Source organism: Lycorma delicatula, chromosome 1, assembly GCF_047948215.1.
Source record: "Lycorma delicatula isolate Av1 chromosome 1, ASM4794821v1, whole genome shotgun sequence".
NCBI lineage: Eukaryota > Metazoa > Arthropoda > Insecta > Hemiptera > Fulgoridae > Lycorma > Lycorma delicatula.
Window position 1 is genome coordinate 82,352,085 of NC_134455.1, and position 25,027 is coordinate 82,377,111.

At 27.6% G+C, this 25,027-nt stretch overlaps 1 protein-coding gene across 1 annotated transcript; it reads left to right on the forward strand.

Annotated features, from left to right (window-relative positions):
- The first annotated feature begins 4 nt into the window (after positions 1–4).
- On the forward strand, positions 5–24,876 carry LOC142319626 (SET domain-containing protein SmydA-8-like). Its single transcript, XM_075357126.1, has 8 exons — positions 5–298; positions 2,954–3,243; positions 4,713–4,835; positions 8,705–8,971; positions 11,449–11,614; positions 13,956–14,105; positions 19,669–19,840; positions 24,201–24,876. The coding sequence occupies exons 1-8, from the start codon at positions 131–133 to the stop codon at positions 24,476–24,478; spliced, it is 1,614 nt and encodes a 537-aa protein (XP_075213241.1). The 5' UTR covers positions 5–130; the 3' UTR covers positions 24,479–24,876.
- Positions 24,877–25,027: the final 151 nt, after the last annotated feature.

The window sequence follows — 25,027 nt, forward strand, 5'->3', positions numbered from 1 at the left end:
GAACAACTTTCATTACAGTCTTCATCACAACATACGTATAAGTTCAGTTTTATTTTATAATTTGGTTGGTGACATTAAAGAATAATTACACAATCATTTTTGTTGTTATTATTATCATCATAAATTATAGATGCCTAACATAAAAGAAATTGATACAGAAAATGAAAAAAAAAATTGTGCTGTTTGTAATGAAAAAGCACCTCACATGTGTAGTGTTTGCAGAGCTGTTTCTTACTGTAGCAAAGAACATCAAAAGCAGCATTGGAAGCAACATAAATTAATTTGTAACTCTTATGAGGTTAGTATAAGTTTATAATTTATATAACATTTTTTTATAGAACATTAAGAGAAGAGTATATTAAACTACTTTTTATTAATTTTTTTTTATAACTTGCAGTATTGATCAATAGAATTGAAAAAAAGAAAAAATCAGCTAAAAATAAGTAAAATCTTTAAAAACAATAGATGATTATAAAAAAGTAATATATTAAAATCATAAATTATTACCGTAATAATTATTATTGTATTTTCAATTATGCAGCTTTCATGTATTTAATAATGAAGTATTGTTGAGATTACTTTGTTGTTGCTTTAAGAGAGAGAATTTATGAAGCAATCAATGGGCATATTTTATTCAGCATGGTGAAGTAGTCAGTGTTGATTAATGAGGAACAAATATTAAGTATAATATGAAAATATGTCTGATTTCTTATGGTTAGGGAGCTGTAATAATAGTATTAAAATGTTTTTAGAGATAAAATATTTTTCATTTTATATAAAAACATTTTAATACTCTTATTTTAGTTAGAAAACAAGTTATTTCAGTTTTAAAAAAATAAGTTCCAATAATTTAAAAGCAAGTTGTTTGTAATTTAAACAGAACTTACCCATCAACATTTTTCCATTCTATATAATTTATCTTATTTTACTAAATGAAGTAAATTTTAATTACTAGTGTTACCCGTGTGTTCTAGCTGTTTGGTTTATATCATATGTTCAGTCTCAGGAATGCCTCAAATCTAAATCTGACTAAACCAAATTCCAAAAACAGTTTTGGAATGCTCATTTTTATATGCTGTAATAAAATATTACCAATTCTCCTTCTACTAAAGGTATAGCAATTAAATATGAAAATGTGGAGACAAACATGAATGTTCTTTTACAGATTGTGTAAAATATTATTGTATGATTTGTACTAAATTTTCACCACGGCTGATTGAAGAGTTTTATAGTGCATTTAATATTGTTGTGCTGTTATTATTTCACATGAATTTTTAAGTGATTATTTCAAAATCTAAAAAGTATAATTTTTATCTATATAAACTCCCATACTTCTACTCTTTTGAAATTAAATAAATTTATAACAAATACAAAGTGCAGTTGTATGTCATTTCTTATGCACTAAATAAAAAGACTTATGAAGAAAATCTTATTAGTAATTTATTACTTAACAAAACACTTTTCTCAAAAATAATGAATTTTTATTTTCGATAGAATAGAAAATTTAATATTTATACTTTTAAAAAATTTCCTACTTTTAGTAAATGATAAAATTATTTATAATTAGATTATGCTAATTAATTAAATTAAAATTATTCATATACCGTATATAATATTTAATATAGATATATAATATTAAATTAATATTAAAAAAAATTATTAATGATAAGATAATACTCATGTATCAATACACTTTTTAGGTAGATTTTACAAGAAAGCTATCTATTGTAATAGTTATCATGAATTGACTTCCAGAAAATTTTGGATTCACATCCCCCAGACCCCAAAACCAACATCAGTTCAAACGTTTATACATACATTTATACATATATATTTCACTTTCTTGTGGACACGATAACTGCTGTAATTTTGCGCCAATCACTTTCAAATTGAATTTGGGGGGGCTTTTTTGAAAAAACAAAATATCACTATAACTTTCTTATTAAGTAAAATATCAAATTCGTTTAAAGTTCATACTTTTCTTTGGGTAAGGACCTAAAACTTATCTAAGTAAAGATTTTGATATCAGCAGTGGAAAAAATGGGATTTTGAAGATAAAAAAATAAAATCATACCTCCCTTAATAGGCACAGTATCGAATCAGTTTAAAGTGATCAGTTTAAAGTTGTCCTGTAAACATAAACTAGAACTTTTATCTGAAACAATTTTTAATATGACCAACCCTTACGGCAAAGAATGACCAAAATATTACTGGAATTGTAAGAAAATGGGGCATGTCATATGCTAACATGTGAAACTTTTTTTCACATGCAACCATTGTCGTATTGAGTAGATTTTAAGTTTTTCTTAACTTTAAGGTGGAAATCTTTTTTATCCCTTACTTAGCACTGGTGAAATCTATCTCTGCCTTCTGGTGTGCCGAAAGGGATTTTTTTAAATATGTAATTGAAAACTGTAGGTAAGTAAATTAGTGACTGTTTTAAGCATCGTTATTAAGAAAACTATTTGATCATAAAAATATTAATACTTTAAAATATAAAAAAAAATAAACTCTAAAAAAAATTAAATAAATAACATTTTCTGTTTGAAATACAGAATAATATTGCTACAAAGTAATATATACTAGTGTTATGAAAAGAGTGCATCAACAATAGAATTTTCTCTATTTTAGTGAATTTTTTGTGAATTGTATATGTATATCTAATTTTTGTCTGCTTACATTTAAAGTGCACTAAGGTTAAATAATAATTCCAAGCAATGATACAGAATTTTATTTATTAATTAAAGTAAACAAATTTAAATGGTTTAATATAGAAATTTAAATGGTTATAATTTAATTACTGTTGAGAGTTCAGCAAAAATATGTTTTGTCTGAATCTGTTTTCTCATATTTGATTCTCTGATATTAGCGCTTATTTTGTATAATAAAAAAAAAAAAAATTTTATAATTATTATTATTATTATTCTGAAACCTTTTTTTATCTATTTACTAGGTTAAATTGAACAATCAACTTGGACGCTACCTTATTGCAAGCCGTGATTTATCAACTAACGACAAAATTATTTCTGAATCACCACTAATACTGGGTCCAAAAATGTTTGAACCAACTCCTCTCTGTCTCGGATGTTATCGTCCTCCTACTCCGGGTGTAAGATGTCCTAATTGTTTATGGCCATTTTGCCATCCACAATGTCCTGGATTAACAGATCCCCATCATCATTCTGTTGAATGTTTTATTTTATCATTGGGAAAATCACTTGCGTTACAACCTGGAATTTTGAGGTAGGACTAAAAAAATTATTTTTTATTGGTAAGTCTTTATTAAGTATTGTGATTAAAAGGTATGGAGGATTCCAACCCCTCTTTTTATTTTTATGAAATCCAAATTCCAAGGATAGTGTTTGCTTTAAAATTTTTTATTGTATTACATCGTCAATAAATACAATTTACTGATAATGAATTCATAAGTGATGATTTGGAAATATGAAACATAAATATATTTGTTAACCTCAATATGATATTACTTATTTTGTATCAAGTTAAAAATATGAAAGAAATACCTTGTGGATTAACAGGACTTTTTAGTGCAATTAATAGCAATAAAAATCATAATATATGTATATTTGAATCCTTTGGCTCTAAAGAACAGAGAAGGAAAATGAATAATGAAAGGAAAAATGCATTTATTATGACATAACTAATTTAATATTTTTTAATTTAAGGATATTTGATATACGATAAACAGAGATTAATTATAATTTGGGTTTTCATAAAAATAATCTATCTGGTTAAAAGTTTATTTTACTCTTACTAGTAGGTGCAAAAATTAGCTTACGTACCAATATATTAGCCTATATTATAGTATGCCTAGGCAACACTGGCACATATTGGATTATCCTAGGCATACCTTAGGTCTAGAATTACACATAATATATTATATTTATTTGTGTCTGTAAGATAAAGCTTACATTTTTGTTTCTTTAAAATTTGAGTAAACCCAAAAGGATCTAACTTACATCCCACCATCTTTGTAAAATATGCAAAAAATGATTAAGTTTAACATAAAATGATTAAATATAATAAAAAATAATTAGTTCAGTGCATATAGATTAATTTCAAAAAGATGTGGTCAGTTCATTATTCTAGAAAAGCAGGCTAGATAACAAAAACATTGAAGAACAGATAATCTTAAAATATTAGGAAGCTGGCTGCAATGTATATATTAATTCTAGAATATGTTGGGTGTATCTCAGTGTTTGTGATACTGGAACTCAGCAAGAAAATTAACTAATAGATTTATTAGAATTGAAACAATTATGATTGTTATTATTACTAGTCACAATTTCTTATCTCAATTAGCCCAACGTATTATAATTCTGGGATCCTCAGTAAGAAGGTAAACTGAATAGTTCCACAATTCTGAAGTATCTCAGCGAGTAACATCATGAAAATTGAGCCATGTGAATTGTTCACTTATCCATAGATAAGTGAAGTTAATAAGTAATTATTTTTCCCTTCAGTTAATATTAACATTTAGTTAATAGATAGCTGAATGCTAGGTGCAGATAACTTCATGCTGTTGACATTTTTTTATGACTAATAGCTATAACAGATAATACTACCTATAACAATAATCAAAATTATCCTGAAAATTATTCTGATAGTAATTGTTTGAAATTTGAAAGCTAGCATCTAATGCTTTATTATCTAAACTCTGATAACAATTTAAAACTATTATTTCTTTGTTGCAGGTATGAAATCATTACTCCTTTGAGATGTTTGTTACTTCAAAAAAGGAATAAAAAAAAATGGCAGCAGATTATGACAATGGAAGCGCACAGTAATTCTAGAGGCCCAGAAACAGAAATATACAAGTATGTCATCTTAATACAAATAAAAGTCATTTTATGTATGTATGTATGTATGTTTGTTCTTCATATCCTTCTAAATCACACGACTAATTTTAACCAAACTGAGCAAAAATTACTGTAAAAAATTAACTGAGCAAAAATACTAGGTGTCAGACATCTCTACTGCAAACACTGTGAGACAGATGAGAACATTATAAAATGTTAAATTCTGGAACATTTGGAAATATGCTAGAATATTTTCAAACATTATTACAATTTGCAAATTTGTAGAATTCTCTAAAAGTTTCTAGAGAATTCTAGAATATTTTTTAAAGGTAATTGCATTTTGGAGCAATCTAGAACATTATATAAATTTTTGATGGGCTTATAAGAAATTATGATCCTGGGCAATGCCAGGTATACTGTATGACAGTTAATAATAAATTTCTAATATTACATAGACAGATACGAGGTCATAAATAAAGTAATGAGACTAGTTTTTTGGCAGCCAAAGCAGCAAAACTGTAAAGTTACTAGTAAACATATGGTTATATGAACAGTTCATTTATATTACATATTAATATTTTTAGTCTATTGTTACCACATGAGACGTAAACAAACTTTTTGTGAAATGAATTTTGTTGTGCATTATAAAAATGAGTGATGCTAATTATGAGCAAAGTTGTACAATCAAGTTTTGTGTTAAACTTGATAAGAATACTTTTGAAACTTTTTCAAAATTGAAAAGGGCATATGGAGATGACATTCTGTCATGAGCCCAAGTTTTTAGGCGGTTTAAAGAATTTTCAGATGGCCGGGAATCAGTTGCAAATGATCCATGCTCTGGAAGACCGTTAACGTCAAAAAGTGACAACAATGTTGACCGAATCAGAGACTTGATACGGTACGACCAGCAATTAACTGTCAGAATTACTCCAAAACAATTGAATTTGAACCACACCACACAGTCCATCAAATTTTGACAAAGGAATTGGACGTCAAAAACGTTTGTGCAAAATTGGTCCCAAAAAATGTCACTGTTGAACAGAAAAATAACAGAGTGGAAGTGTGCCACAATTTTCTACAGTGAATTGAAACTGATCCTGATTTTCTAAAAAAATGTTATTACTGGTGATGAATCTTGTATATTTGAGTATGACCCAGAAACAGAACGCCAGAGCAAGGAGTGGCACACTTCAAACTCACCATGTCCCAAAAAAGAAAAAATGAGCAAATCAAAAATCAAAACCATGTCAATTTGTTTCTTTGATAGTAATGGCATTGTACATAAGGATTTTTTGTCTCCTGGACAGACTGTAAATCAATATGTTTACTGAGAAATTCTTGAAAGACTGCGAAAAAAAGTTGCCTGTGTCAGACCAGCCATCAAAGACAACTTGATGCTGCATCATGACAATGCACCTTGTCACACTGTACTCTCAATTAATGATTTTCTGGCAAAGAAAAACATTCCTGCAATTCCTCAACCACCTTATTCACCTTACTTGAGTCCTTGCTACTTTTTCCTGTTCCCGACTTTAAAAAAACACCTCCTCAAAGGACACCATTTTGGAACAGTAGAAAATATAAAAAGAAATGTAATTGACCATCTGAAAGATATTCTGGTTTCTGAGTTCCAGCACTTCTATGAAGAGTGGGAAAACTGTTTGAAGCATTGCGTGGCTTCCTAAGGGAACTATTTCGAAGGTGATAGAGTCCATGTGTAATTGGATTGTAAATAAAAAGTTTTTCTGAACCAGTCTCATTGCTTTATTTACAGACCTCGTATATGTATGCTCAGTGAACCTTTATTGTCTTTGTGAACACAATTGAATAATTTTGATAATTATAATAATTGATAACTATATCATAATAGCAATTGATAACTATGTATAGTTAGTTATCTGATAATAAAAATGTTTTGTATTATAATGGACCAAAATTAATTATTAAAAATTTTATGGCTTAGGAACTATAACTTTTTAAAATTGTAAGTAGTGCTTTTTTCTTCAAATAATAGTACAACTGATGTTTTTTTATTAAATATATCAACTAGATTTCAAATCATTAACATTTAATTTTATTAAATTTAATCAAATTTTATCTTAATTCAATGTAGATAGGTAAAAATTTATATTCTTACCTAGTTTTACTTAATAATTAACTTTAGGGTTTGAATATTCACAGATTTGGCAAAAATTAAAAACAAATCTGTATGTAATCTGTAATAATAATACTCTTAAGTCCTATAGTAGTGGATAAATAACTTGTTACAAATGAATGTAACAGATATACAATCAAAACTATTGAAATAAGATATAAGCAGGACAATGCACAAACTGAACTAATGGTGTTGGTAGTTTATAGCAGTGAAGATTTAAGTAGTTATCCTGGCACATTATTTACTGGTTAGGCTGTTTAATCCATCTAGGTTTTATTATAGAAATTTGATATCACATATGAAAAGACTAACACAGAATTTAAAATAATCTTTAGTTTTTCCATACTGCTTCTGTATTACTCATGAAATTGTTTTATAAATTTTAAATACATATGATTTTAAAAGAATTATTAACAGATAATTATAATTAATATCAATAATTAAATTATTAAATAATAATAATATAATTATTATTATAAATTATATTTATTTAAATTATTATATTTATTAATTATAAATAATTAATTAATTAGCACTTTTTTGAGCTAATTATATAGCTTCTTCTTCAAGGAGTTACCAGTGCCATTGTCATTAATTGGACCGTATTAAGTAATTAAAGAATTCCTTTTATTAAGTAATGAAATAATGATAATACATACTCAACCCACTTAAAGATAAGCCCCATTGTTTTAGATGTAAGACACAAATAATGAAATATTCACAAATCATTCATTCAAACTGATTGCTTGTAATTATCCTAATTATTTTAAAATAACATAAATTTAGTAATTTCTATGTCACCAAAATATCACTCCAACTGTGATAATATATTCTCTGAAACTATTAGACCAATATTTCTATAAAATTTAAAAAGCAAACTGATTTACATTGAAGTTCATTAACGTATCAACAAGCAACATTTTTAAAAATGTCCACTTTTGGTCCCTTCTCCCAATTAGTTAAAAATTAAATAATATTTGAATGAAAAGTTTTTGTAGAGAAAGTTGATAAAAATATCACTCACATATTAGTTTGAATTGTATAAAGAAAAACTATCTAGGTTGATGGATGAATATTTTTTTTCTCTTTATCATACAGTTTTCTCATTAATCCACTGATTCCAGTAAGAAAAATAAGTGCTGCATTTGTAGATTTCCCCTTACTCGTTCAAGGAATGTTAAAAAAATATTTGTTATTTATAACTTTTATTTAAAATCTATCAGTGTAGAAAGTATACCTGAAAAACTTGACCATTTCAATAGTTTTACTTTTTAAGTGTTTTGAAATTTTATTTAAAACAGTAATATACATTTCTTACACAAAAAGGGGTTTTTAATATATATTTTACAATCGAAATAATGAGTTCGATACTAAAGTCATTACTACAACAATTTAGTTATGAACTATCAAAATTTTATTTCCTTTTAAATGAATAAAACAAAAATATTTTGAAAGTTATATTACTTTTGTGTTTACATATGTTATCATTCACCTACTATTTTCCTGTTAATTATGTTGTAATTTTTTCTTTCTCTTCATAGTTATTGTCTCAAATAATATATAAAGTGTCACAAAATGCAAGCCTCCTCCTGTACTGGAGCATGTTTGTACCATGCTATACAATTCATTGAACCATCATTCCATGAAATGCAAGTAATAAATAATAATAATCAACCAAATAAAGATTAAATGAGATTTTATTGAAAATTGTTAATTCAAATTTTTTTTTTAGAGAACTCGAAGATCTGGTTGTGAATTATTTAATCGAAAACTATCTAAAACAGTTAGAAGAAGGATTAAATTATTCAAAAGAACTTCTACAAAGAATTTGTGGAGTATTAGATGTCAATGCATTAGAAATAAGAGGTGCAGGTGATATAGGGCTGCTTGCCCTTTATCCTACTATTTGTCTATTGGAACATAACTGCCTTCCTAACACAATTTACCATTATAGTCCAGAGTTCAAGATTACTTTATCGCCAATTGCAAACATAAAAAAGTAAGAGTATAATATTTTACACATTTCTTTATAAAACAACTTTTTATATGGTATATATTCTATGTATCAACTTATGTGTGCTGATTTATCAATGCATGTACTCTGCACACATCTACTATCAAAATGGTAAATGATTATTTGAATTATCAAAAATTCTAAAAGCATGAAAAATTTCATATCTGAGTACAGATAAAAATGTTGTTCACATATATTTTTAAAAACTGCATGATTCTGAAAATTTAATGAAATCAAACAGAATTTGATCTTACTAAATTAAAGTATAATCCATCATGATCATATGAAAATTAACGTTTGTTTCAAATTTTTAAGTCAGCTAATAAACTAAAAAAAAAAATAAAATGCAATGTATTAGTAAATGTATTAGTGTATTAGTAAATGTATTAGTGAATGTATAATTCATTTAGTTTGTGTTTAATCATTCAAAATTATGTGAAAATAATCTGGTCTTCTAAACATCAGCCAGATATGTAATAACTTATGATTAAAACTGATTAACTGGATCTATAATAATGTGCACTGTCATATAATACCATATCACTACTTAATCATTTCAATCCATTCTAAAGAATTGAGTTCATACATATAATTATAAAAATTACTATTAATAAAAAAAAATAAGATTACCTTTATGAAGAATAGCAAAATTCCAATTCCAATACTGTTCTAATAAAAATACCAAAATAAAAAATTTGTCTTAAAATTTCCTAAAAATAGTAAAGCTTTAATAAAAAAATCTGACATAGACACCACATGACTTCCTTGTATGCCTATTAAACTGCATATACACCCATTTTTAAAATGAAAAGTACATAGAATCTTATTTCATTAATAAGTTCTGATATTTGTTCACATTTTTTTATTGTTATTGTTGAATTATTATTTATCATAAAGATTTTTTTTACAATCAGAGGTTAATAATTATTAATAAATCAATATATTATTTAAATTAAAAAGAAAGTTAAAAAAAAGGAAATGAAGTTGGATTTGAACCGATGTGCCTTTCCATTGTAAGATCCAAATATTTCATTAATTACAATTTTATTTGGCTGTAACTCTGGAACCAGTGAAAATAAGTACCACTTATGATATATTCTAGAAAAGCTCTATTTTACTGCAGTTAAGAAAAAGTCCAAAACCCAAATTTTTTTGGATTGATTTTGGGCTTTTTTGGACGTTTTTGATTCAGTGAATTGCAATCAAAAGGGGAGGTGCACAACTAGATGTTACAACAGTTTTAAATCTAAAATTTCAACATCCTACTGCTAATCGTTTTTGAGTTATGTGAGATACAAACGTATGTACATATATACAGAGGTCATGCTGAAATTAGTCAACAAGGATTCAGGGATGGTCAAAATGGATATTTCCGTTGAAATCTGAAATTTTTTGCGATCACGATACTTCCTTTACTTCGTACATGAAAGTAAAAAAGACTGTGTGTCTTTAAGGTAACTAAAATATGTGTCTTTAACTAAAAGATTACTGTTTTAAAGAAAATAACATAATTTTCCAAATACTCAAATATTCATAATTACTTCTCAAAAACCATTGAACTAACATAATTTCTTATGAGGATATATTTCATAATATCTCTCAGAAACAATACATGAAATACATCTTAAATTAAGCTGATAGTTTTTAGTAATCAGGGTAGTTTATAAATGAAATCAATGAGAAATGAAATGCAATTGTGAGATATTAAATAAATAAAATCAATTCACGTTAAAAAGAGAATAATTAAATGTATTAATTGGAAAATATTTGAATACTTAAGAACATGTTAAACAAGTACACAAAATATTCAGTTTTATCTAATTAGTGTTTTTTAAAACTCTCAACATACCAGTACAAAATCATTTTTAGATAAAATGTTTTTCATAAATCTGAGATGTTTCCTTATTTGAACACAATTTTAAAACTCTCTAAGATGAGCTTAAAAATTTAATCAATGTATTTTCTCTTGCACCATTCTTTGTTTCATTTTTTAGATCATATAGATAACTTTATTTTCTGTTTAGATATTTCTTAGCGTTTATTATACAGTTTATTTATTTATTTTTTTTTTAACATAGTTGGCCAAATGTTTTCAAAAATTACAAGGAATTTGTTTAATAATTGAAAAGGTCATTTAATTTGATATTTAGATTGTAATTTTTACATTTTTTTTTCATTGTTTTCTATTTTGAATTTATTTCTACAATTATATAGTATACTATATTTCTTTCATTTACACTTCTGAATTCATCGCTGACAACGTCATACTCCACAATAAGTACAGCCCTTTACTGTCTCTGAATATAATTAAAATGTTTTCCTTAATAGAATAGTATTAATCATAAAATAAATACCATAAATACTAATATTATACATAACCTTCTTTTTTATAATTATTGTTTTTGTAGTTATTAATTTCAGATTGAAAAGAATAGTTTATTCAATTTTGATGAATTTTTCAGAGGTGAACATTTGTCAACATCATATACCCATGTTCTTTGGGGAACTCAAGATAGAAGAGAACATCTAAAGCAAAATAAATATTTTGACTGTAAATGTGAAAGATGTAGCGATCCAACTGAACTAGGTAGTTATATTAGCGCTTTAAAATGTCATGGTTTATTACAAGTAAGTATCAAATAGTTACATTGATTCTAAATATACACACTAATCAAACCTTTGTTATAAGAAAACTTACTGGTATTAGATAAGTATATTTTGGTTTTTAATACTAAATTATTACTTTTATGTTACTACTTTTCTGACTAGTCTACAAACTTTTCTATTTCCACTTTAATCTTTCAATCTTAATACATTTCTTTTATAACAGATTTTTGGTTCTCAAAATTTTCTCTCTATTAGCAGACTTAAATTAAGAAGCATTTACTTTTTAAAAGAGACAATGGATAAAGTCACCGGACAAAATTTTAATGTTTTTAGTTATTGAAACCATGGAATCCATGGCCAACTTGTTTAACTGACTAATTTATGAATCAGTTTATTAAACTGGCTTTGTCTTTGGTTATATTCCTTCCTTTATACACTTTTATTTTCCAGAATGCTTCTGCCTAAGCGTTCCCAGATGACTAATTAATTCTTCCAGTGCCTATCAACTGGAACATCTTAAGTAACAGCATACTGGAGAATAAAAGCCAAACAGGAAAACTTATAATCATTAATGTTAATTTTTCTAGTGTACTCTAACATACAAAATCTTTAATACTGATGTTAACTCTGCAGATTAATCAAGTGATGAGGAAAATATATAATTAAAGAGAGATATAGAATTCACACTTACATAAATGCGTCTCAAACTGTAATGGAATGATCTCATCTACAGTTACCACTAAATCTTCAAGTCTAATGCATCTTCCCAAACATTCAGCTTTTGTAATCTCTCACACTAACCAATGGTTATCCCAAAAATCTCCCTTTTTTAATCTTGTTATCTGTCACTACATTTATTTTGTCATTCTTTGCTCTTTTGAGGATATTGTCAGCCCAACACAATCTTCTATTCTTTAGATTTCTGATTATATCAACGTCACTGTAGGTTTCTCTTAGCTCTCTACTCTTTCTTATTCCTTCTTTTCATCTTCCAAAGCTAGCCCAAAGATCTTTCTTATTATTTTATTTTTAAAATAATGAGAAATTTTGATGTGCTCCTTATTTTCAAATGAACTTAAATTTAACTCTTTCCTACATGTATGATTTTGCTTTCCATTTAGGTCACTCCTATTCAAGGTTTACTGATTGTTTTCATAACAAGTTTTTTAAGTATTGAGCTGATAACCTGCGAAACCAGGAATATTCTATTAGGGAATTTCCTCTTTTAGGTCTACATTTATATTCTATGTTTAAGTTACATTTTTCTGCTGTCATAGACAGGCAAGATTGTCAATCTTGCTTGTCTATGACACCAGAAAAATACTACAGATATTTCAGGGCAGTACATACTTGACATCAGTTCACATATCAGAACTCAAAGATCAATCCTTCACCCTCATCCTTAGACAATGTGGGGTTGGTACTAAGTAAGAAAGTGTTTAGATAATTGATACTTAATCATAAATCGTCTGTTACACAAAAGTTGTTATAATTATTTATAATCAGTTAAATAAATTGATCAATGTCATTATCTAATTAAAGAGTTTTTTAATATATTTTCAATGATTTACTCAAAAATTACCCATTTTATCTTAGTATTCCTATTTAATCATTAAAAATTTTAGCAAAAAACTGCTAAACTTTTATATATTATGAATTATTTATTTATCTTTTGTTTTTAATTTATATTGTTTAAATTAATAAAAAAATAGTTACTGATTACTACTGGAAGGAAAAGTAAAGCAATTTTTTTTCTTTTAATGGCCACTTAACCTAAGAAGAGTATATCACTCTAATCATAACAAATTTTATTCTAATCTCTCAATTCAGCCAAATTCTTTTGAATCATTCAATAATTAAAAAGCAAACATAAAAAAAAATTTTTTAAATGCAGTTAAAAAAAAATTAAATAAGAAGTGGGACATTCTCATCAGGTTAAAACAGTTGAGGGTAGTGATTTTAATATGCAAGACATGGTCAATATTAAAAAATTTTTATTGTTGTCACTTCTTCTCTCATTGAAAAGTTCACTTCTCAAGAACACCATTCAGTGATAAGATTTATAACATGAGAGATTTTAAAACCGTATGATATTTTTCTGTTTGATGGATAAGAAATATGATAAATTTGTACAAATCTTTACAAGTGACATAAACAGTTCAAAAATGATCAAATTATTGTAAAAAATGAGAAGACTAATCAAGATTTCAATAATAATAGCAAGTTCTGACTGGTAATATGTTTATTATGCAGTACAAGTATTAAAAAGAATTCTAACTGGTTATACTAGAGCTGCAGAAGTAATAATACAAATTTAGGTTTTCTTAAATAAATAATTATTAATGATAGTAAATGCCAACAGGATAACACCTGCAGTGGATGGCAGTTACCAATAGCACCACTTGAAGATTCTGAATGGAAATGTGATAAATGTCCAGTAACACTCAAGTCTGATGAGGCTAAAAATTTAGTATCCATGCTTTCAATGGAGACAGACACAACAATTAAACAGGTAATATGCAAACTTTTTTTTATTGCTAGCTAATGACCAAAATTGTATTAGATACAATGTACATAGTTAAAATTACATAAGCAGTTGATACAATTGAAAACTGCTAATAAAAGCTTCTGATTTCAGTGGTGGAATGATAGCATATCAGCCTTTCATCCAGAAGGTCCTAGGTTCAAATCCCAGTCAGTTACGGCATTTTTTATGCGCTGTGAAAAAGCTCTGGAAAAGGAAAATGAATAACTGCAATGAGTTTTGATGTTGGGTATTAACTGTTTATTGCAGACTCATATTCCAGAATCTGATAATATTGACCAGTTGTATATGATGTAAAGAAACTTTAAAATCACAGAAAAGGATTTTCCAGTACATTTTGCAGTTATCTCCTTCTATGAATCATGAGACCTTGCCGATGGTGAGGGAGCTTGAGTGCTCAGTGATACAGAGTAGCTGGACTGAAGGTGCAACCACATCGGAGGGGTATCTGTTGAGAGCCAGACTAAGGAGTGATTCCTGAAAGAGGGTAGTAGCTTTTTAAGTAGTTGTTAAGGGCGTAGGTCAGGAGGTCTTAAACAGCCATATCAACATCACTCAGAGTTCTGTGTAGCTGAAAGCAATGGAAAACTATGGCTGTTTTTTCCCAAGAAAATGTAGATCTCTGCATTTTCATGTAGCAAAGTTGGAGGCACCATCCTTGGTAAAATATTCTGGAGGTCCCCTGTTTGGATCTCTGGGTGGGGACTACTAAGGAAGTGATCACCAGAAAATAAAAAAAATAATATTCTACGAGTTGAAATGTGGAATGTTAGAAGTCCAAAAAGGTTGGTAGGTTAGAAAATTTAAAGAAGGAAATGGATAGGTGTTCCATTCCACATTGAGCCGTCCGGTACTGCGATCTAGTGGGTGCTAACAATCACCGGAAAGTTAAATCTTACTAGCATTCTAAGTTGACCCACCGGGTTGGTCTAGTGGTGAACGCGTCTTCCCAAATCAGCTGATTTGGAAGCCGAGAGTTCCAGCGTTCAAGTCCTAGTAAAGCCAGTTATTTTTACACGGATTTGAATACTAGATCATGGATACCGGTGTTCTTTGGTGGTTGGGTTTCAATTAACCACATATCTCAGGAATAGTCGAATTGAGAATGTACAAGACTACACTTCATTTACACTCATACATATCATCCTCATTCATCCTCTGAAGTATTACCTGAATGGTAGTTACCAGAGGCTAAACAGGAAAAAGAAAAGAAAGCATTCTATGTTAGAATCCTGCACAGTGCAGTCGCATTTTCATTTCATCTAGATGGTCAATTAGTGTTACTCATAGTTACTAGCATTCGGCGATCAAATCTGATCCAAGGATCATATTGGATCAGAGTGGTAGACGTCATACGCTTAGTCAGGATGGACTCCATCCTTTGTCCAAATGAACGTTAGCTTTAATGTTTTATTTAATTTTACATTTTTTATTTTTATATGTCAAGTTATTCATTATGTTACAATTCATTTCATTAACTGTCAAGATGACAATTCATTAAATCATTATTCAACAAGCAACAAGGCGTTGTCTTCATTCATCACCTATGAAAATACAGTCCAACCTCGCTCTAAAATCTACCAATAGCTTAACTGTAGATAAAATAGGAATTAGCGAGGTTCGATGGGAAGAGGAAAATGACTTTTGGTCAGGTGATTTTAAAATAATTAACTCAACATCAAATAAAGGGCAGGTGGGAGTAGGTTTTGTAATGAACAAGAAGACAGGGAAGAGAGTAGAGTATTTCAAAAAGCTTAATGACAGAATCATTGTAATAAGGATAAAATCAAAACCTAAGCCAACAATGATTGTTAACGTCTGTATGCCTTCAAGTACCCATTATGATGATGAGGTATAGTGTGTATACAAAGAAATTGTCAAAGCAATTAAACACATTAAAAGGGATGAAAATTTAATAATAGTTGGAGATTGGAATGCAGGCATCGGAAAAGGCAAGTAAGGAAATATTGTGAGTGAATATGGGCTGGCCAAAGGAATGAAAGAGGGAATCAACTTATTGAGTTTTGTACAAAGTATAATTTAGTAACTGCCAACACCCAGTTTAAAAATCATAATAGAAGAGTATACACATGGAAAAAGCCTGGAGATACTGCAAGGTATCAGATAGATTATATCATGGTTAAACAAAAATTTAGAAATCAACTTCTCAATTGCAAAGCATATCCTGGAGCAGACATTGATAGCAACCATAATTTAGTGATAATGAAATGTAGATTGGGCTTTAAAAACCTGATGAAAAGGTGTTAGATGAATCGATGGAATTTAAAGAAGCTTGAGGAAGGAGTAAAGAAGATTTTTGAAGAGGCCATCACAAGAGGTTGAGTAAAAACAATTAGATAGAAAATATAGAAGAAGAATGGGAGAATCTTAAAAACTAAATTCTTAAATTAGCAGAAATGAATTTAGGTGGAATAAAGAGAACTGGTAGAAAACCTTGTATACCAGAGAAAGTATAGAATGCTAGTGATGAAGAAGATAAAAAAGGAGCTATCGACAATTAAGGAGTACTATAAACAAGAAGTGCAAATTAGCGAAAGAAGAGTGGATTAAAGAAAAGTGTTAAGAAATGGAAAGAGAAATGATCATTAGTAAAGTAGACAAAGGACACAAGAAAGTTAAGGACAATTTTTTGGTACATAAATTAAAATCTAATAATGTGTTAAATAAAGATGATATACTTATTTATAATATGAAATAAAAGGTTGATAGGTGGGTGTAATATATTGAAGAGTTATACGGAGGAAATGAATTAGAAACTGATGTTTTAGAGGAAGTCAAAGAGGATGAAAAGGGAGATACAAAATTGAAATCTGAATTTAATAGAGCATTAAAAAATTTGAATGGCAGAAAGACTCTTGGGATAGATGGGATACCTGCAGAATTACCGAGCAGTGCAGGTGAGGAAGCATAGATAGGTTATACTGGATGGTGTAATATTTACAAAAAAGGGGAAGTTCTGTCAGACTTCAAAAAGAGTGTTATTGTCATGAAACCAAAGAAAGCAGGAGCAGATAAATGTGAAGAATGCAGAACAATCAGCTTAACTACTCACAAAGCAAAAATCTTAACTAGAATTCTGTACAAAAGAATAGAAAGGAGAGTGGAAGAAGTGCTAGGAGAAGACCAATTTGGTTTCAGGAAAACTATAAGGACAAGGGAAGCAATTTTAGCTCTCAGATTAATAGTAGAAGGACGATTAAAGAAAACAAATCAACATTCATAGCAGTTGTAGACTTAGAAAAGGCATTTGATAATGTAGACTGGAATAAAATGTTCAGCATTTTAAAAAATTTAGGGTTCAGGTATAGAAATAGAAGAATAATTGCTAATATTTACAGGAACCAAACTGCAACAATAATAATCGAAAAACATAAGAAAGAAGCAGTAATAAAAAAGGGAGTGTGACAGGGTATACCTGTAATTTTTAATCATTATACAGAATTAGCCATTAATGATGTTGAAGAACAATTTAGATCCAGAGTAAGAGTGCAATGCGAAAAGATAATGATCCTATGATTTGCTGATGGTGCAGTAATTCTAGCCGGGAGTAAAAAAGATTTAGAAGGAACAATGAATGGCATGGATTAAGTCCTACACAATACCTACCGCATGAAAATAAACAACAACAAAACTAAAGTAATGAAATGTAGTAGAAATAATTTAGATGGACCACTGAATATAAAAATAGGAAAAGAAAAGATTGTGGAGGTAGAAGAATTCTGTTATTTGGAAAGTAGAATTACTAAATATGGAGGAGTGGTATAAAATGATGAATAGCACAGGTGAAAATGAGCTTTCAGTCAAAAATATAATTTTCTTACGGCAAAATTAATTTAAACATCAGGAAAAAATTTTTGAAAGTATGTGTAGCTTTATATGGAAGTGAAATTTGGATGATCGGAGTACCTGAGAAAAATAGATTAGAAAATTTTTTGAAATGTGATGCTATAGGAAAATGTTAAAATCAGATGGTGGACAAAGTAACAAATGAAGAGGTTTTGCGGCAAATTGATGAAGAAAGAAGTATTTGGAAAAATATAGCTAACAGAACAGACAGACTTATAGGCTACATATTAAGGCATTCAGGAATAGTTGCTTCGATACTGGTGTGACAGATAGATGGGAAAAATCATGCAGGCACACAACATTTGAAATATGTAAAACAAATTTTTAGGGATGTAGGATGTAGGAGGTATACTGAAATGAAATGACTGGCACTACATATGGAATCTTGGAGAGTTGCATCAAACCAGTCAAATGATTGAACTCAAAAAAATATTTAGATATTACACCAAGGGTGTAACCAACTCAATACAGAAGGGGGGAACCTTTGTGAATTTAACCTCTTGTGGGAGAAGAGTAGTCCATGAGGTGGATGCTATGCAATAATACACAATAACAAAAGGAAGAATAAACTATTTATTAAAAAGAAAACTAGTTTTGGGACAATAGTTTGCAAGGATTAGATGAAAATTGCCTAACTACATCTTTAACTAATTGCTCCTTTTTAGCGAAAACCCCTTTGTCAGTGAATGCTTAAAAAACAAAAGCATTCAAAAATGTCTTCAAAATGTGATATGAAAGCAATTAAGCAATAGTGCTGTAAACGCAAGTTTTTTTAACCCTTGTAATGATCTGTTGCCTAATTTTAGCACCATAGGTCAATTATTTTATTTTGGTTGGCAGGTGATTAGTATGATGTGTTCATCCAGACTTTTGCCTCTGAGAACTAAATCATGTGTGCTGGAAAAAATGATGCAAAAAACAATTGAGGACAATGCTTTTTTGTTTTTTTCTATTAAATTTCATGACAACTGGTGAAGTTGGATCTCCACTGAAATGCCCTCCATGAATGATTTTGCAAATTCCATTGCAGTCTCACATCCCTGCGACTGTACATGTTCTGTTATGAATTTTTAAATAATACAAATTAATTATATTAAAAATCTTGAATTTTCTGCATCCATGTGTGTAAGTAATTTTCAATAACTCCTTTATAATTGTGAATTATTTTGTAGCTATTTTTTTATAATTAACATCTTCATATATTTAATTTATTTATCAATACAGATTTTAATCTTGCCTATTTTTTATCTTATAATTAACTGTAAATCTAAATGTGATCTATGAAATGTATTATTCTATACCCATCAGAATAAAAGATTTACTTATTAACTAACTATTTTTATGCCATATACACACTATAAAGTTTACATTAATTTATGAGAAAGTTTGTCCATATTAAATACTAAAGTTTGGTTGAGGCTAGACTGTTTATTTTTTAAAGTTCTTATTAAAGCAGAAATAAGCTTTTTTAAAGTTTATAAATATTATAAAACAAGTTAAAAAAAGTTAAAGTTATATTAAATTATTATAAAACATAATAATTTACTAACACTCGTAATTTACTAAAACATTTATCTTTCATTCTATTTTGAAGTATATTAGACTATAAATTAATGATGATTATTTCTTTCATGTTTTTTAAATCAAATCTTTTTTTGTAAAGATTAAACCACCAGTTGGACAAGTCACAGATTTATTAAAGAAACTAAAATATTTTTTACATCCACATCATTATCTGTGCTATGAAACAAAGCACCTTCTGATTCAACTTTATGGACATCAGCCTGGTTTTCTTCATCATGAACTTACAGTAGAACAACTACAAAATAAAGAAGGTAACATAGTTATAAATGTTCATTTTTTTATGTTTAAATACACAACTGTTGATTTTATTTTAAGTTATGTTTTAGATACAATGATTACACCAAACAAATTACATAGCTTACTATTTCTTGTAATTCTCCATTTTTTATTTTTAAAAACATTGATATGCTAAGTTGTATTTAGCATTTAAATTAAGTACAATTCACATTTCTTTGAAAATTTTTATAAATCATGAATTAACCATTACACAATGAGTAGACCAAAGTTTTACATTATGAAAATGTACAATGCTCTGAACAGTACTACATGTTTGCTAGTATTATACTTATTAACATTTATTCCATTCCTGTATATGATAATTTCTTGTGATCTTTATTTAACAACATAATTATGACTACAATAAATTTTAAATTACTAAGATGTAGTTTTCTCATATTACTACTTTCAATAAATTTGCAAACTGATAACTTAAAAACTATAAATGATGACTTAAAACTAGTGATGTATATTTCCATGATTATCAACAGTAAAAGTTATTTAAATCTAGAAACACTTGAAACAAATTTAAAAAAATAGATTTTTAATAACGCTTTCTGTTATTCTGATAAAAAATATATATAAAAATATATTCTGATAAAATATTTTTTATCAGTTTTCTTAAACATATATACCAGATTTTGTTAAGTGTGATAATAAATAGAATTATAATTATAAGTTATAAAACTGTTTACCAACAATTTTACTAATGTTCATTAAAAAAATTACTCCAAATTTTTCATTTGTTATATCAGTTTAAGGAATTATAAAATAATCATTAAGTAAATCACAATAAAAATTTGCTATCAAGTAGAAAATTGCATTGTCAGAAATAAATTATCAGTCCATTCAACATATTTCCTTTGGCTGTTAGATAAGCTTTAAAAAAAAAGCTGGCAAAGGGTTGCACAACCTAATTGTGCAATATTTAGAGTAAAATTGTGAAAAAGATTAAAAATGTTTAGTTAGAAAATTTTAGTCTGATTTGACCCCTTGGCATTTTTACCTTAAAATTATCTAATATTAAAAATATAACTGAAAGAAAAAAAATCAACAATTTAGTAAAAGATTTTGGATTCCATTTGACCCCTTTGACTTGATATCTTTTTTATAGCCAAAATTACCAAATTTGGGATATAATTGCTAAAAATAAGTAAAACTTTTTAGTAAAAAAATTTAGGTTCCATTTGACCACTTTGCTTGACAGCTATTTCATACATTTTTAATAACAGCCACAAATTGAAAAAAAAACTTTTAAATAACTTTTCAGTACTTTCATCATATGAAAAATAAATTTTCTATGACATTAACCAAAAAATTAAAAATGGCAAAAGCCATTCCTCCCTTTTTTAAATTTTGTCCAAAATTTAATATCATCAGTGCCCCGAATAGAGTAATTTTTAAGAATTTGTGTTGAGCCAGTCCAGAGATATTAATAAAAATACAGGCCAAGACACATACATATATTTTCTATAAATTTCTACAATTTTTTTTTGTTTTTTACTCTAAGGGAGATCTTGAAATATTGTAATTTTCAAAAACGTATTGAACATAGTTTAATTTAGCTCTACTATTGCCTGGAAAGTAATAATAAAAAAAGCTCACACTTTTAATATTTACTTTAAAATTTTTATTATAGCGTACTATAATACATACTTTTCCATAAGGGTGATTAAATATTTTTTATCAGTTTTCTTAAACATATATACCAGATTTTGTTAAGTGTGATAATAAATAGAATTATAATTATAAGTTATAAAACTGCTTACCAACAATTATCATGGTTTTATAATTTATAATTCTACATAATATATATACCAACGGACTCTATTAAACAAAATAAATATAATACACTCATCATACTAACTATGGTAACTCTAAATGGAACAAACTGTAACACATAATTGAACAAACTAATACTAATTTTTAGAAACTACTTAATTTATTTGTTCCAAAAGCAATAACAGGCTTATACCCAATTATAGCCGTGTTTACATTGACATAATTTGTAGCATATGAAAAATTCCAATTCTGATTATAATATGGACCCAGAATCTTCCAAATGAAAGGGAGATGCTACTACACTACCATGGAGATCAGCATCTTAAATATTTTTGAAGGATTTTTCTCAAGATTTAGATTAAACAAAGTTATTCTTTATCAATACTCTTTGGCATTTTTTTGAGTTTGACAGACATTGTCAGATATTACATGGAGACCTGGGTAGATTGATATTTGAATCCAGCAAGTCCACTGAGAAACAGAGTTTAGTGTGATTGAAATAGAAAATGATGATTCAGTCAATTCATATTTGTAGTAAAGAATTGATTAAAAAACTATCTTAATATAAACCATAAAGATTATTTTTTTTTTAATCTGATATTAATATTGCTGAACTTTCCCAGCACAAAACTTGCATAAATTAAAAATTTAATCCCTCCTTACATATACAACATTACTTATGATGTTATTTTCTTAAAATAATAATAAAAGCATATTAAACTGATGTGGTAAATAAGAAAAAGTATATAAATTTGCAAAAATTAAATTCTGTGCCACGTTATTCAGTCACATTATAATTAACTTGTCATGGATCATACTATTTTTGGCATGAATGTTTCCTATGAAATCTTTTTTAAGCCAGCCAGACAAATATAAAATAAATATGTTCAGTTATTATTTTCAGTCTGTTTGAAGGCTTTATGTTAACACAGTCAAATTCCTTTCCAGATATTTATTGAATTAATATCATGATTACTATGATGTAATTCACCAACATTATTGAATCATCAGTATTAACAATTAACTGTAATCGTCTTTCTGAAAAGAACTTCTTTTGAATTTCACCAAATGTTAATGATTATTATAACTCCTACTATATTAGTTTAAATTTTTATTTATTATAGATCAGTTATGTTTTTAGTAATATTGTTAATTAAAAATAAAATGAAAAAAAATAAAATAAAATGAACCACAGTTATATCTCTACTTTTATTAATTTGTTCTTTTCATAATATTATATTGTTTCATTTTTTTTCATTTATTTATTTCCATATCTCAGCAAAACAGTAGTCATCTGCCAAGAACTACTTTCAATAAACAAAATATTAGATCCAGGTTACGGTCGCCTGTGTCTATTCAGCAGTGTTAATGTACGAATTACAGTCAGCTATTGTAGAACTTACAAATTGCAAATTTCCTTCTTTCACTTTCTTTTCAATAATGTTATGAGCAGAACTTGCAAGTTCAAAATAAAATTTACAAACTTACTAAAATATATCACAAAATAACACATGTGGAGAAATTTTCAGGTTTGATTAGAAAAATGATTTGATCTTAAACATAAACCACAGCAGTTTAAAAAACTGTGTTGCACACTGAAACAACATCATATGATAACTAGAAAATTATTACCACTCTAAATTTAAGATGGAGTAAAAGGTATTAGGGCAGGATATCAAGATTAGTCCTTTCTCGTAATAAATTCACACTAATGCATTAAACAAGAAAAAATCTATAGGGTATGTATGACCTTTCGTGGGCAAAAATCCCCTCAAATGATAATATTTTACAATATTTTTAAAAAAAATGTAATCTTAAGTAACTTTTTTGCCAGTAGCAGTTCTTACCTACTGTTATACTATTATAACTGTTTTTAAATCCACAGCTCATAAGTTTTTTGACAATAGGGCAACCCTGAAAGCTTTCACACTATGAACTCATATTTCAGTTCCTGCAACTATTTGGTACAAGAAATCATTTTATTTAAACTATACAAAAGTGAGGTATATGCCCATATTATTTTTCTTATGGTTCTGTGTCAGTGTCAAAGGATCCGTCTGCAGCAACTTTCCACTATTGCAAACAACCATAACAAGATTAGAGATTGTGACTATTGAAAAGTTGAATTTCACTTCCAATTTTTTTTTTTTTTATTATGCAGTAGTTACCCCATAAATTCTCTTTTATTGTTGAGACAAGTTCCACTGATGCAGTTACAAAACAAAATAGTAGACTTGATTAATGTAATAAAACATATTTCCTTTACAGTTCTCAAATTAATTTCAAGTTTTAATTTTTTTTAAATATGATACAATGCCAATTAAAAAAAATGTTAATAATTATTATAACTACTACTATATTAGCTTAAATTTTTATTTATTACAGATAAATTATGTTTTTAGTAATATTGTTAGTATAGTATAATGTATACTATATATATATATTGAATATATATATATATACAATATATTATATATATTATGTTTTATTATGTATGTATATTGTATTGTTAGTATTGTATATTGTATAGTATTTAGTGTATTGTTAATATAGGTATCTGCCGAGAACTACTTTCAATAAACAAAATATTGGATCGAGGTTACGGTCGCCTGTGTCTTTATTCAGCAGTGTTAATGTACGAATTACAGTCAGCTATTGTAGAACTTACAAATCGCAAAACATCAAATGCTATAGAAGAAGCCAAATCTCTGTTAACACAAACTGCAAATATATTGAAATATGAACCTATGAATTCTCCTGGATCAGTAATGAGAACACTTGCTAAGAAAACTCTCCATGAATTAGAATTTAAACAAGGAATTCAATGTTGAAATCCCATTAATTAAACTGAATAATGATGACAAAATATGAGATAGTTTGGTAAAATATCAAGCTCAGTATAAAATATTATAATTAAACACTTTTAAGTAAAAAAAACTGTGGGCAGAAACCACAGTTATATCTCTACTTTTATTAATTTGTTCTTTTCATAATATTATATTGTTTCATTTTTTTTCATTTATTTATTTCCATATCTCAGCAAAACAGTAGTCATGCTATGCCTAATAAATTTACTTAATGTTAAGAAGAGTGTGATTACAAGAATCAAATATACAAGTTCTTTTACTTTGATGATATCAATGATAGACTTTAGTTCTTAAACAGAGTAATATTATATTGCTGGGGCTAGCTGGTAGAAATAAATGAGAAAATAAAAAATACAATAATATTGGAGTACTATTTTCATCTTTACTCTCACTTTAAACACATTTTAAAGGAAAAGTTATGGCTAAAAATAAGGTGAGTGTAGTATATAAAACAAATAGAGAGATTACAATCAGTAGTTAGTATTGACCCTCATTCCACACACATTAAGTTCT

Excerpts from the sequence above, each read along its gene's own strand:
- LOC142319626 (XM_075357126.1), top strand. The coding sequence starts at position 131 with ATGCCTAACATAAAAGAAATTGATACAGAAAATGAAAAAAAAAATTGT. Across the intron at positions 8,972-11,448 it reads CCAATTGCAAACATAAAAAA|AGGTGAACATTTGTCAACAT; the intron begins GTAAGAGTATAA and ends TGAATTTTTCAG. Across the intron at positions 19,841-24,200 it reads ACAACTACAAAATAAAGAAG|GTATCTGCCGAGAACTACTT; the intron begins GTAACATAGTTA and ends TTGTTAATATAG.